The 15,089-nt window shown below is 30.5% G+C and overlaps 1 protein-coding gene across 1 annotated transcript; it reads right to left on the reverse strand.

The window, feature by feature from the left end:
* Window positions 1-2,629: 2,629 nt before the first annotated feature.
* Window positions 2,630-13,341, reverse strand: LOC114268604 (uncharacterized). The gene is made up of 3 exons (XM_028209792.2): window positions 11,873-13,341; window positions 3,826-4,362; window positions 2,630-3,016 (listed from the first exon to the last, which is right to left on the reverse strand). Exons 1-3 carry the CDS (start codon window positions 12,728-12,730, stop codon window positions 2,918-2,920), a joined length of 1,494 nt encoding a protein of 497 aa, XP_028065593.2. The 5' UTR covers window positions 12,731-13,341; the 3' UTR covers window positions 2,630-2,917.
* Between the last annotated feature and the right edge of the window lie 1,748 nt (window positions 13,342-15,089).

Genomic DNA, 15,089 nt, shown 5'->3' on the forward strand with positions numbered 1-15,089 from the left:
TGCATTAGTACTGGTGGTGGTGGTGTTGTTTTGCCTTTTTTTTTTTTTAAAGTTAAAAACCATAGTTGTTAGTTCTTTACATAATCTGGAAATTTCTCTGAAGAGAAACAGAGAATTTTTTTGGTCCAGAATTTCTCTGGATAGATTTTCTTTAGTCTAAAATTTCTCTGGATAGAATTTCTCTGGGAAGTCCAGAGATGAAATTTCTCTGGATGAAATTGAGGGACCTTAGACATTATGAAATTATTAGATGTCATTTATACTATAAAGCCTTAATACCAGGAATCTTAAAAAAAATACCCCTATTTTTTAAGTGTATTTATGTTAGGTGAGTCTAAAAATTAAAAAAATATATATATATTCACAATAAAAGTTAATTACCTAAAAGTTCTATTTATAAATGTTGTGGTAGTTTAAGTTCTATCTAAGATTTTTTGAACCAATAAATCCTATTTAGTAAAACTAAGAATATTATCAATTTTTTTTTTTTACACTTTTTAAAACTAAAAACATTATCAATTTTACATAGTAATGTAGCAGATAATTGCTTCACTAACAGATGAAAAAAAAAATAAAGTATGAGATTAAATATTTTTGCCCTTTTACTTATTAGTTTGATTCAACTATCCAAGAAAACCGAGAACATTATCAGCTTTTTTAGTTTTAAAACAGAGAATATTATCAGTTTTTTCATTTTAAATTTTTTTTTCCAATTTTACACATCAATGTTCCATCATCATGATTCTTTATAGACACAAAATTTAATTAAGTTTTTTCAATTTTTTTTTTTAAAAAAAAGCATATTAATTTTTTTTTGTGCTCATAATTTTTTTTTTAATTTTTTCAATTTGAAAGTTGACATTTTAAAGTTTTGAAAATCAAAATAAATGTCAAATCATCATGTTTCTTTATAGATGATTATAAATGATGAATAATTATTGTTTGAAGGGTAATTTCGACTATTAAAAATTAAATGAGACTTGAAAGTCTAAAAAATCTTAGTTAAGATTTAATAGAGTATAAGTTTATAAATTAGGATTTGTGTGTAAATGCCTCTTTAAAATATTTAATAAAAAAATAAAATAAAAAAAATGAAATTTAAAAAAAAATGAATTCTAAAAACTAAAATCAAATTTTAGAAATGGAATTTACCGACAAATTGCTAGTGACTTTGACTAACTTCACTTTAAGGAAGTAGTGCTCTTGAGTGGGGGTGCCACTTTTCTCAATTTTGGAATGAGTATTATCAACAAAATTTTTAAAATTTTATTCATATATATATATATATATATATATGTTGCGTTTATATTAAAGCAGAACTGAGTAGAAGACACTGTATATGAATTGAGATCGCAAGAGATTTTTTTTGATTCAGTTTATAACCACTCAAAAATTGACATATAAGATGTTATGTTATTGTGAGTAGAATTATGGATCTTTAATCATTTTTTAATAAGATTCTATTTGGTTATGTTTTTGTTTTACGGATTCATTTTTTGAAAAATACAGAAAACTTGTTACCAAATTATTTTTAAAATTTGTTTAGTGAGAATTTTAAAAACAAATTACATCGGCATACTTTTTAATAAACAATTACAAATGATAAATAATAATTATTTAAAGAGTAATTTCGTCTATTAAAAATTCTTATCGAGAACTTAATGCAGTATAAATTTACTAAATAGCGATGAGCATTTTTAAACATTTCATTGTTTTACTTCTGAAAACGTGGAAAACAAAACTAAAAATGAAAAAAAAAAAAAAAAAAAACAAAGAATCTAAAAACTTTTACTTTGTTTCTTTCCATTTTCTTTTCTGCCTTTTCTTCCACAATCTATGGTCCAAAAGGCACTTCTTTAAAGGAAGGAGAAAGGTACAAAGTAGCGATCATCATCATCACAAACTAGACTCATGGTTCCACCATTTTTGGCTTTATTCACAAATTTAACATAGAATAATGCTTGGGATCTCTTTTGGGGATCACCCCCTCACCTCCTTTTGCCACGTGACGGATGGTGATTGGAGGAGCAGGAAAAAAAAGAAAAAGAAAAAAAAAATGTAACCAATGAGAGAGAGAGGGGGTCAAAGGGGGTGGGAGGAAAAGGGGGATGAATCATTGTTGTTTAACATATTGCCAAGAAAAAAAAAGAAGGATATATATAAACAAACTTTTTACATAATTTTTTTATCCTAAGCGCAAGAGCTTTGTTATAGTTACAAACTAAATTATTAATTATTTTACTACTATTGGTAAAATAATTAATAATTGTTGGTAAAATAATTGATGATGTAATTTATATTTCTATTTTTTAAGACACGAAATTAGTAAATTGTATATATATTTATTAATGTGAATCGTACTATTTTTAAATTTAGTGATAAAAAAAATTATATAAAAAAAACTGTTTATATATAGCATTACACATTGCAAAAATAAGGACAAACAACATTGAATTCCACTTCCAATGGCCATGGACCAACAAGTGAAGGCCCCACCAAACCATATATATACATGTTGCTGCACTAGTGATTGAAAATTGATTTGATTGTCACTACCATTTTTTCCACCATTGTTAACTAATGTCAAAGCTTCCTCCCAAAACAAATCAAGAAAAAAAAAAAAACCATGTAAACAATTTTGTGGATGATATTTAATTACAAAAATGTCATTACTTCATCATTCTGTCAATAAATTCTGTATAAAAATAGCAGTGTAACATTGAAAATTTCAGATGACAATCGCACATATGCCCGTGTATATGATAGCACAGAGAGAGGGAGAGAGAGAGAACCGGAACGAGGGCTTCTAAGAAAATTAGCCCTAACCAGGAAAATTATTTTACTATAAAACTATTTTTAGTTTGTAATAGCTTTTGATTATTCACAAAATATGGACTGTGGAATAAGACCTGACCTCTCAAGTAGTGATAGTTTCCCTCTGTTTACAGCTTCTGATCTTTACCTTCATGGTGTTCTTCCAACTTCCACTGATCTCGCAGCACCGTCTACGTGGCATCTGCTCATTCGTTCAAACAGAAGAACGGTTAGTCCGTAATTGACTAATTAACCCAAAGACAAAATGTTGAATATTCAACTCACTGTCAATATTAATCCCTCAAATATAATGTTACGACAACCCTAAAAATTAAAACAAATTAGAAAAAAGAAAAAAATTGGAAAAAAAATAAAATAAATAAATAAACTATGAAATTGGTTTTTCGTATTTAGTGGATTGAATCTTATGCCTGAATTGAAGGAATTTTTTTAACCTAATTTGCCCCTTAAAGGGATTATCCATAATACAACGGAGCCTTTTGATGATCTCGTGTAATTTTAGTTTCCTTTAGTTCAGATGCAGTTAAAATGTAAAATATTTTAAGCATTACTTAAAAAAAAAAAGGTAAATTACAAACACACTTCTTGAAATTTACTTAAAATACAAATTGTTCCTTGTGATTTGAAAAATTACAAATACCTTACTATTAGAATTTTTTATTTAACAAAATTAATTGAAAAAGTAAAATTTCTAACTGTTTACTTATACAATAATAAAATTATCTAAATTATTAATTGAAATAAAATTTTAATATTATTAAAAACTGTTAATTAACTTGATGATTTATTAATAAAAGGACCCATTTATCATAAAATTAGAAACCTTAAGGAGTATAATGTAATTTTTAGAACCATAGGAATTAATTTGTAATTTAAATAAATCTCAGGAAATGTGTTTATAATTTATCCTAAAAAAAAAATATCACTAACAACGAAAAACATTCTGGAAAAAAGCGCTCAAATGTTGAATACAACAAAAGATAGACTTACCTTGTTCCAGCCTTGGGGGTTCATCTTTGTTGCTAAAATCACAATTCTCTTGACTGCCAACACACCGGCCCGGCTGCATTTCTCTTGTCCCTCAGCCAAATGCACCTTATAACTAGTCAGGGTATGACCAGGCCCGGCATCCTCAACCTTGTCCAAGAAATACTTAACGGGTTGCTCACATATGTTGGATTTCATGTTCTGGGTATTGAATATGAAAGGCCCTTTGCTCCAGCTCCGCCACGTCTTAAAAGTCCGGAGAGGAATCACCAACTGGTTTGCAGACAACAGTGAAGGGTAAATCTGAGCGGTGTAGCCCCATGAGATGGAAACCGACCATTTACGCTGGTGGTCATAGCAGATACTTTGTTGTATTGTTTGGGCTGGGTCAACCCGATATGCTTGGATCAGCTTTTGCAATGACTCTGGCTGGGTTTGACCTGGGAACAGTGCATCTACAGCGTCAAGGTGGTGAAGTGAGACAAGTGGCGTCATCGGGTGGGTGGCCAGGAGACCGTATGCATCCCCTCTAATATCAAACTGTCAAAATTACAATGTCACATAAGTTACTTTGTAAAATGTAACTTTGTAATCTAAAACTTGAAACAGACTTTTAAATCAAGAAATATAAGAAAAGCATAGTAATTTTCCAAAATCGACGAATGAATTATGTTTCTGTTGTAATTTTCCAAACTTGGTTGTGTTTCTCACACAAGTGACTACTGAGTGTGTCTATTTGATGTGAAGCTACATAGTTGGATCAATCAGTATTAACAGTGACATGAACATCATATGGCTGAGGTTAGACATTGGACCAATTAACTACATCCCCTGTCATGGATTCCCATTACCCGCATCTCAAACCGCCTCTCAATCGGGGTTTGGGATAAAGGGTATCCGATATCAACATCATTCGTTTGATCAATTTAAACATTAGACTAATTAACCACAGCAACTACTTACTTCAGCACAAAATCCCATCACATGTTTTCATCATAGTTGTTAGAATATTGAAATTTATGATTCAATTCATACAATTTGATACGAGTTCCATCCAAAACGTTCTTATTTGTCTTGTTGAATCTTAAATTGAGTAAATCGTACGATTCAATTATGATTAATTGCAATTCACTATAATTAGCTATCATTCATTGCGTTTCAATTCTATTTACATAGTACATGAAACGACGATCAATTTATTTCATTCTAAACAATGAGTATATTTTTATATGTATACATATATAAAATTATATATTATGATAAAAAAAAAAAAATTAATCTCATGATTTACTATTTTAACAAAACGATTTATAACTTGATTTATGATTTGAAAAAAATGATTCTGATGTCCTGTGTTTTAAACACGCTATCAATCAAGGTTTGGTATAAAGTGATACGAGAGTGCAAAATAGATGATGTCCTTCCAATTTCTACATCACCATCATTGGTTTTGATCACATATCGGACTAATTGATGTAGAGATTGCAAAATAGACAATCTCTACTCATCTATTTTTTATATCACCATCCATTGGTTTGACCACATATCGGACTAATTGATGTAATGTGAATTTCAAACATATTATTTTTTTAGTGGCCGGACAAAGGATAGTACTAAAAGTCGCCCTAGCACAGACACTTCAATAAACTTTATATTATTAATATAAAATAAAAAAAGTACTTCTATGCTTAGAAAATGACACCCTTTATTTTAAAAAAAATGAGAATAACTAAGTAGCGTGTCCCATATGATTGGAATCTAACTAAGGCTCCGTTTGGCAAGAGCTAAACGAAGTTTTTTTAGCTATTTTAGTCATAAAAGATAAAATAGACTATTTTAGTCACAAAAAACAAAATATCACATCCAACCCATAATCATTATATTCTTCTCTCACAAAAAAAGTCAAAAAAGTCAAAAAGTCAAAAAGCCAACCTACTTCCTAAACGGAGGCTAAGAGACTTTAAAAAGTACAAAAATGAAAAATAAAATGAAAGCCAAACAAGACTTTGTTAGTTTGTATATGTCTCAACCATCACGGCACGAGAAGGTGTTCATTAAAGTAAAAATGGTATCTCTATCAAATTAGCGAAAAAGGTCACCTGACGAGGACACTTCTTAGAGACACGTTTCGCTGAGAATAAAAGTCAAAAAAGCTAATCTTTAGACTTGAGCAATCTTCGGCCAATCACTTTGGAATGTGAACTCAAAATGGGTGAACTTAGGCCTTGTTTAGTTTGTTTTTTAGAAAAAATTTTGGAAAAAATTCTCCACAAACAAATTTATAAGAGTAATCAAATCAAATAATTTTTTAAAAAAAAAATCTCAAAATTTTGTTTGGTTACTTACTTTCCAAAATCTCTCTTTCTCTTATACATATTAAATCAATCACTTTTTTAAAACTCTCGCTCCAAAACAATTTTTTAAAACAATTTCTGAAAAAAAAAAACCAAATAAATTTTCGTACTTTTTATTTAAAAAAACTAATTTATAAACACAAATCAAACCCACATCTTTAGCTCATTGAATCGTTGCTACAGATAGTGGGTTTGTGATTGTGACACGTATCGCTTGGAAATGTGCACTGCATCATCGCATTGACATTGTTGATTCAAAACAACAAAACATAAAAATAAAAAATGAAAAATTATTTTTAAAAACTCAAAATTAAACAGAATGAATGTCATTGTATTTTTATTTCATATTTAGTTGATCAATAATAATATGATCATAAACGTGATAAGAAAATAATTATCATAATATTATATTAGTTTTTTTGAGAGGTAAATGCAATGTCAACTGTATAATGGAAAAAAATACCAATAACACAACAGAATAGGATGACAACAACGTTGTATTTAATGAAAGTAAATGGTAACAAGTGCACATGGATATTGTTTAATATTTAAAAGTGCATAAGTTTTTTTAAAGTACTAAAAATCATATTCATTTTAGTAAAAGTGGACGAACTCTACTAAGACGAATAAATTATGTAACATTACTAATATGGGATTGTAATTACAAAAATATTTGGGAGTACTAATTGAACATCTTTAATCTACCCTTAATGATATGAAATGAATTTCACTCCTCACTCCCCATCATTCCTCTCTCTATCTCTTCTTTTCACCTCATTAGAGGTCAAAATAGAGATTATATATTAGGAGATGTAGCCAGGGCCGGCTTTAAACATTCAGGGCCTAAAGCAAACACTCAACATGATACCCTACAATTCTTCATGTCACTCAAAAAAAAAAAAAAAAAAAAAAAATTAAAAAAAGAATCTTAAAAAATTATTACAAAAATTTTAAAGGATAAAATTATCTTTTATATCTAACAATTTACACAAGAAAAAAATGCTATATAAGAATCTAAAACTAATATATATATATATATATATAAAATAAAAAATAAAATTGAATGAATTATATCACTATATCACTTGAGCATGACGGTTCTTGCATTTTTAGTTACAAAATTGAACCAAGAGCTTGTAATTGTAGTTCAATTAATTCTTCTATACTTTCTTGAAAGTTTGATTAAATAAACATGCATTTAGGGATTTGGCCCGGCCTGACCCACGCGGGCTAGGGCTAGGGTCGAGCTTCGCAAGCTTCCACCAAAATTTAGGTCTGGACGGGGCCGGCCCATGGGCCAAAAAAATAGGCCCAAACCTAGGCCCATGGAATTTTCGGGCCTTGGGTAGGCCGGTAGGCCTAGGCTTGTACTCGGGTTTAGGGCAAGCTTGGGCGGGACTGAACAATTTTTTTTGTTTTTTTTAATTTTTTCTATCAAAATTTTATTCAGTGTGTTTGGTTTGAGTTTTCTGAATTAAGTTTTTTGAAAACTGAGTTTTTTAGTTTTTGTATTCTTTTGTTTTTAGTAAATATTTTTTAAATTTTAAACATTTTTTTTACTTTTTTAGATGTACCTTAGTTAGATGTATCTAAAAAGTAAAAAATTTATGAAAAAATATTTAAAAAATTAATAAATACATAAAAATATAAAAAATGTACTGAATTCTTGTATTTTTTTTAAAATATTTTTGGTATTTAGTGAATTTTTAAAAGATTTTTTTTACAATTTTTTTACTTTTTAAGTGCATTTATGTTAGATGTGTCTAAAAAGTAAAAAAATTGTTTAAAATATTAAAAAAATTCAATAAAAAAAAACAAGGGAAATAAGTAGAATTTTCTGAAAAGTGTTTTTTGAAAAATGAAAACATGCAAGCTGATTAGTTTCCTCTAAAAAAAACACTAGGCCTCAGGCAGGCCGGGCCTTGGGTCGGACCTTGAGTGGGCCTTAAGCGGGCCCACGGGCTGGGCCAGGTTTCAAAAGGATGGCCCAGACTTTGGCCCAGGGTCTCAGGTTAGGCTCGGGCTTGAGCCCGGGCCTAAATGGGCTGAGCCCACCCCAGGCCGCTTATGGACTGCGGACTATTTTTATACTCCTACATGTATTCCATTATTCAACAAACAACAATCAATTCAATTATAGAAATTTCAGTTTTTAAGTAAAGCCAACAAACAATTGAAGTAAAATTTAAAATAATACAAAATTTAAAGGTATCTAAAGAGAATACTATTTATTCCGTTTGGTTTCATTTTTTAAAATTCACTTTTTTAGAAAATTTTATTTTTTTGTTTTCCGTATTTTTTTTGGTTTTCATTGATTTTGTTAAATATTTTAAGTAATTTTTTTAAAAAAAATTTTAGACAAACTTAACATAAATATATTTAAAAAGTATAATATTCGAGAAATTTTTTTTTAAAAATTCACTAAATACTAAAAATACAAAAAAAAAAAAAACGAAAATTCAGTACATTTTTCATATTTTTGTATATTTATTAATTTTTTAAATATTTTTTCACAAATATTTTACTATTTAGAAATATCTAAATAAGGTGCATCTAAAAACGTAAAAAAAAAAAAATGTTCAAAATATTAACTAAAAATAAAAAAGCACAAAAAATAAAAAACTTAATTTCTAGAAAAATGAATTAAAAAAACTAAAACCAAATACATTAATTATGATTTAAAAAAGTTCAACCTCATAATAGATGAATTAAGTTGGAGAGAAATTTAGTAAAGTGAAATCAATTACTTTGAACCTTCATTACTACAATTGTGTTGTCTTGGGATTTAATATAAAGTGTTAAATTTACTTAGGTTTTGATAAGTTGAAAAGTAATTGAAATTCTCTACTTAGGTGAGTTTTGATGTTAAAAATTTAGAGCCTCATTCAATTGAGGTCTAAAAACATTATAAGAATTTTTCCTAACTTGGGACTATAATTTTTAGCAACAATGTTAGGTAGTTTAAAATTTTGTGGTGCAAATTGTTCAAATCACTCAAAACGACATCGTTTTGAGTATAAATGAGTGTAAAATGACGTTGTTTTGACATATTTGAACCATTTGAACCACACAATTTTGAGTTACCAAACATTTCCAAATTTTTAACTCAAATTTCCAAAGTGACAACTCCGCCGACTTGCCCCCCGAATCGTCCCCGTCAATCTTCAGTTGCATTAATTAAAGAGAACCAACTTTGATAGAGACCCCCTCAATCACCAACCCCCAGCACCCCCACACACACGTGGGGGTTGGTGATTGGAGGAAGGGATTTGAAAAAAAAAAAAAAAGAAATCTGGCCAATCACAAACCAAGGGGTCGTGGGGGTCACTATTTAGAGGGGGTCCGGAACATTTTTGAAAGAGAACAGTGTTCAAAAAAAAAAAAAAAAAGTACAATAAATTCCACCTTCATTTAATTCATCTTAAATATGAAAAGGAAAATGTTATAGATCCAAATGAATTGTTAAATATTTTATCAAATCTTTCACATGGGTGTAGATTCACACATATAATTTGTGTGGATCCCACACTCATATAAAAAGTTTAGTGAAATATTTAATAATTCATATGGGTTCCTAGCATGTTATTCTTTTCAAAATTATTTTAAGATGGGAAAATATTTTTCAAAAGTTAGACTGCTTTTTTGGAAAGATTTTATTTATTTATTATCAACTTTGATTCAGACCCCGCTGTTTTCTCACCCTCACCACCACCCCCACACACAATTCGTCATTAAATAAATAAATAAATAAATGGGCCAATCAGCTCCCACTGGGTCTCCCCCAGTGGGGTACAAACCATTTTCCATTTATTATTTTTGTGGGTTCTATTTGGGAGATGGATTGTCTCCCGTTTGTAATATAACTGTTTATTAGACTAAAATGGACTTGAAAAAGTTAAAAAAAAAAAAAATCATTAAATACAAAAAAAAAAATTAAAATTTTTGTAAAAAACTACTTTTTACAGTCTTTTGAAAAATAAAAAAATTTTACATAGTTTTTTAAAAAAATCTCTAAAAAAAAAAAAAAGAAGATATTTAAATTGTAGCCAACCAGAACCTAAAATGAAAAAGACCAGAATACTAACGAACCATTACGCTATGAAACCAAAGTCATCTAAACTTTGGCTTCTTTTGGAACAAAGTAAAAAGTTGTTTTTTTTGTTTTTAATCTATTTTGATTGCATCATCTCTCTATATTTGACATATTTTTTTAAAAAAAAATTAAAAAAATTAAAAAATTAATTTTTAATCGATTTTCTAAAACAACCCTTAAACTTAGACATTTCCACAACCAAGTGGAAGATAAAACACTACGGTCATGTTTGATTCACAAAACTAATAGTGAAGTATTAATAATCTTATTAAATTAGTGTGGTATTCACTATCCAATTAGATTAATATCCATTGGATTAATAATCTCACCCCTACCCCATTACTAATAATCCTACAAATTTATTGGATTAATTATCCATTGGATTAATTATCCTAAACCAAAATGTTAAAACAAACATAGGATAATTGGGTATTAATAATCCCAATCCCATGCTCTAACCCACCCAATCAAACATGCCCTACAGGTTACGACAAACAAACAGTGTCAAACTCCGAGTTCCACGTGGCATAAAACTCATTTTCAAAGTAGGTTTCTCACCGCAGAAGTTATCTGCTGGATAACATACTTTACTGTTTTCATTAAAAAAAAAATACCTACTATTCTATTCTTGGCCCCAAAATCTGCCACGTGGAAAACCACCCACACCAAATCACGACACGTCACAAACAAAAATCAAGAGACAGACGAATAGGTGAAATGGTAGGCGTCTGAGCGGTGATTCATCCTATTAATTTTTGAATCACTAATAGTTCTAATGAGTTAAAAAAAAAAAAAAAAAAACTCAAGTCAAAATATCACATCATTTTAGTGGGGGTTACTGTGCCACATCATTAGTGATGCTCTAGAGCTCCCAATTTAATGCTCTAAAACATTATTCAAACATTAATTTGTCTTATATTTAATTACGTGAGCTTTATTTTTTTTCTCATATTTTTAAAAGTGTAATTTAATTGAGAGACGAAACAAAAGATATAACAAAATTCTAAAAGTTTAATGCAAATAATGAAAATGAGTTGATTTTTAATTTTTTAAATTTTTTCTAAAAAAAATAAATTATAATTTAAATATAATATTTTATTTTATTAACTTTTTAACTTATTTTACATTTTTATAATTATTTTAATCCAATCTCACATGGCCAATCTGAATCAAGATCCTCTCATTGAAGTTTTTACTTGGCTTCTTATTTGTTGGATTTGATCGCATATCAGAAAGGATATGTTCGGCAAATTGTTTATTAAATTTTTTTTAAAAATGATTTTTAATTTGATGATCCGAACATATATTTTTTGATATTCGATCAATTTAATTTTTTACAAATATAATATACTTAACATATTTTAAAATATGAACAGTTTAAATTAACAAAATTAGGCCTAAAGTAAGCCCAATGACCTAGTAAATAAGAAATTAAGGAAAACTTCAAGGAGAGAATCCTGATTCGGCCAACCTAAGCCAATAAACCCTAAATTTCGAGATCAACCTCCATTTTTTACTTGTCACGTACGCACAATGGGTGAGAAACCGATTACATGATATCACCGTTGGATTAAAAAAAAGAAAAAAAAGTTTAGAGACATACCTGGTGGAAACCACGTTCTACAGTGAGAGAAACTCCAATCTCGTTTACGCAAGCCGAGACCCTTTGATCAGAGCCGTAGAAATAGTAGTACCGATCAAGACAACCGTCGAACACTTTGACAAGCTCTAAAGCCAGCCCGTAGCTGATCGCAAATCCTCCGCCGCCAAACGCCATATCGTACGAGTGCCTCACATCTTGCTCCACGCTCTCGGAGTTCCCACCGACATAGTACATCGAACGGTGATCGTACCTCGCTAGCACCGAAACTAAGTTGTCAGTGAAAAACACCGTATCATCATCCCCCATTACGAACCACCTCACATCGGGTAACCCGAGCCGAATCGTTTCCAACACAATCCGGGCTATCCGAACCGCAGATTGCGAGCTCGAGAACTTGAACCGGGTCCAATCTTCCGAAACCCGGTATTCAGGCGATTTTTCTGACCATGGGATTTTCGGGTCGGGTTTTTCGTCGAGCCAAACGTACCCGCGGGTGATGTTGGGTCGCCACCACAGCTCGCAGTAGTGACGGCGGTGGTCCCAGGTTTTGGCGGATCCTCCGATGCCGAATACGAGGTGAGAGATGTTGGTTGCTCCGATATCTCGACCCGAAACGTTGTGGGTCTCGTCGCAGAGTTGAGTGTCGATGTGTTGGGTCGGGTGGGAGCATTCGGGGCAGTGGAACATCTGGGTCTGGGTCATGAATCCGGAGTAGACAACGAGTGAAATCGACGCCACAAGGAAGATCAACAGAGCTCCTCTCAACGCCGTGGTGAGATAGTCAGTGGTGTGAAAGATTAAGAGTCCGAAGCATTTGAACGGGTCGTGGGTCGGATTTGGTCCTCGAATTTGTGACATGTTTGGGAACACTGAAAAGAACAGAGAAGACTCAGAAATTTATATTCAGAGAACAAGAAAATCTGTAGACGATGAAACCAAAGCTTTTTGCATGGAAATCCTAACAGGTTCGATGTTTTTGGTTCGATTTTGAGGTGTCCGTACAATAATGATACTGTTTTTTGAAATGGGTGGTAATTGAGGTGTGGTTTTAGATAGGCCCTTTCCCTCTTTTGTCACATATATATATATATATATACAGAGAGAGAGAGAGAGAGAGAGAGAGAAGTGTTAGAGGACTGAGAAGCAAAACAAAACCCAGAAATAGGTTGGTGTGTTGGTGGGGGAAAAATATGGAGGAACAGGATCAACCGATGTGGCTTGATCCATGGGATAGGTGGTTACACTGTACAGTGTTGTGGGGTTTGGGCCTTTGGGCTCGTTTCGTTTGGGTTATCAAATGTCAGGTGTACCTAGTTTTTGTTTTTATTTTTATTTTATTTTTTTATTGTCGGTAAATCTGTAGCCTCTTCAAAAAAAAATATCAAACATTTATCTAAAATTTTAAATTAAAGATTGAAATTCATTTCACATCAAAAATATTAAACTTACATCGATATCTAGAATTCTAAATCAAATTCTTGTTACTTTACTATTTTGATAGACTTTATTTTTTTTTTAGTAATCTTTTATAACATTATTTTACACGTGAGTGATTGTGTAAAATAATGTGTAAAAAATTAGATATATATGCTGTTTGGAAAAAGATTGAGACTCTTAAAGATACCTATATTGTCACAAATTTAATTATGTAAAGTAACTCTTTACCATGCCGATCTGAGCAAATTATGAGTTTTAAATTGTGTATTTACCATTTCTCATATTATTATTTTTTGGATTATCCTCAATTTAGACAAAGTAATTGATTCACATTTTAATAAACATATAATTTTTTACGTGTATAAAATTCAATTATAAAATCAAATATAATTTTCTTAATTCATGGATTTAATGAATCTGGCTTCATATGAGAGGATTGTAAATAGTTCTACGATATGATTATGTGCATTTAGGATTATTGATAAATATATGTGTGACTCATACCTTTGTGTATATTGCAATAAAAAATTCAAATAGAAAATCTATTTATATACTGTTTTTTTTATAATATAATGTTTGAATTTAAAAGATCTAAAAAATGTCTAAAATATTTAACATTGTTTCCTAAAATAGTCACGTTACTAATTTGTAATTTATTTTTGTATTTTTTTTTGCTCATGATTTAAAATCTCTTTATTGATTGATTGTTTTTAGGGGTGTAATTTTGGCCCGGATTAGCCCATGTCGAATCTCGTGGACTTCCGCCAAAATTAAGGGCCGAGCCAACTTATGGGTGTGAAAATTAGGCCCAAGCCCGGGGGGTATTCGGGCCTTGGTCTGAGCTGATGGGCTTGGGCTCAAGCTTGGGTCGGGTTTGAACATTTTTCATAATTTTTTTACTATTTTTTTTACTAAAATTTTATTTTTTTCCACTAAAAATGACACTGGGCTTCGGACGGGCCAGGCTTTGAGTAGGCCTTGAGCAGGCCGATAAGGCCGAGCCACGGGCCGACCTAGGCCCAGTGCTCACGCTTGGGCTCAGGCCTCGACCTAACCGGGCCTAATTGGGTTAGGCCTACCCCAGACCGCGGGTAGATTTAGGACTGCCCACGGACCACGGGTTATTTTTACATTCTTAGTTTTTTTTAAGGTCAGTTTTTATGGTTCATTGAATTCTATTTTAGACTCAATACTTTTAGGTAATGTATGCATTTTAAAGTTTTTTTCCCTCTTTTTAAAGGGATTTTTTGTTGAAAACTTTTGTTGCTTATGGTGAGCTCAAATCTTTTAAGGTAAATTATGCAAATGATCCCTGTAATTTATACGATGTGTCAATTTAATCCATATTATTTTAATTTGTTCGATTTTATTCCTCAATTTAACAAATTGTATTATATTAGGTCCAATAAATAACGGTCATTAGGTTTGGTGGACGGAAAGTTATCATATGCTCAAACGATGTATTAAATTGATCATTGTAGTTTACATAATGTGTCAATTTGGTTCCTTTTGTTTTAATTTACTCGATTTTGACAAGAATTAAATTAACACATCGTGTAAATTACAGGATCAAATCGATACATCGTTTAAATTTCTGTTCACCAAACTTAATTACCGTTATTTATTAGACCAGTATAACACAATCCAATAAATTAAAAAAAATTAAACAAATTAAAATAGCAAAAATTAAATTGATATATCATATAAATTACAGAAGCTATGTACCTAATTTATCCAAATTTTTTAATAGTATATTGTTTTATTCCGTATTATATCATAT

This window comes from Camellia sinensis, chromosome 1 (genome assembly GCF_055761805.1).
Source record: "Camellia sinensis isolate YWXY chromosome 1, ASM5576180v1, whole genome shotgun sequence".
In the NCBI taxonomy this organism is placed as follows: Eukaryota; Viridiplantae; Streptophyta; class Magnoliopsida; order Ericales; family Theaceae; genus Camellia; species Camellia sinensis.

Bases quoted from the DNA above. Each gene is read 5' to 3' on its own strand.
- LOC114268604 (XM_028209792.2), bottom strand. From the start codon at position 12,730: ATGTCACAAATTCGAGGACCAAATCCGACCCACGACCCGTTCAAATGC. The intron at 4,363-11,872 runs GTATGTCTCTAA...TAATTTTGACAG, and splicing joins TAGAACGTGGTTTCCACCAG to TTTGATATTAGAGGGGATGC. The intron at 3,017-3,825 runs GTAAGTCTATCT...ACGAATGAGCAG, and splicing joins ACCCCCAAGGCTGGAACAAG to ATGCCACGTAGACGGTGCTG.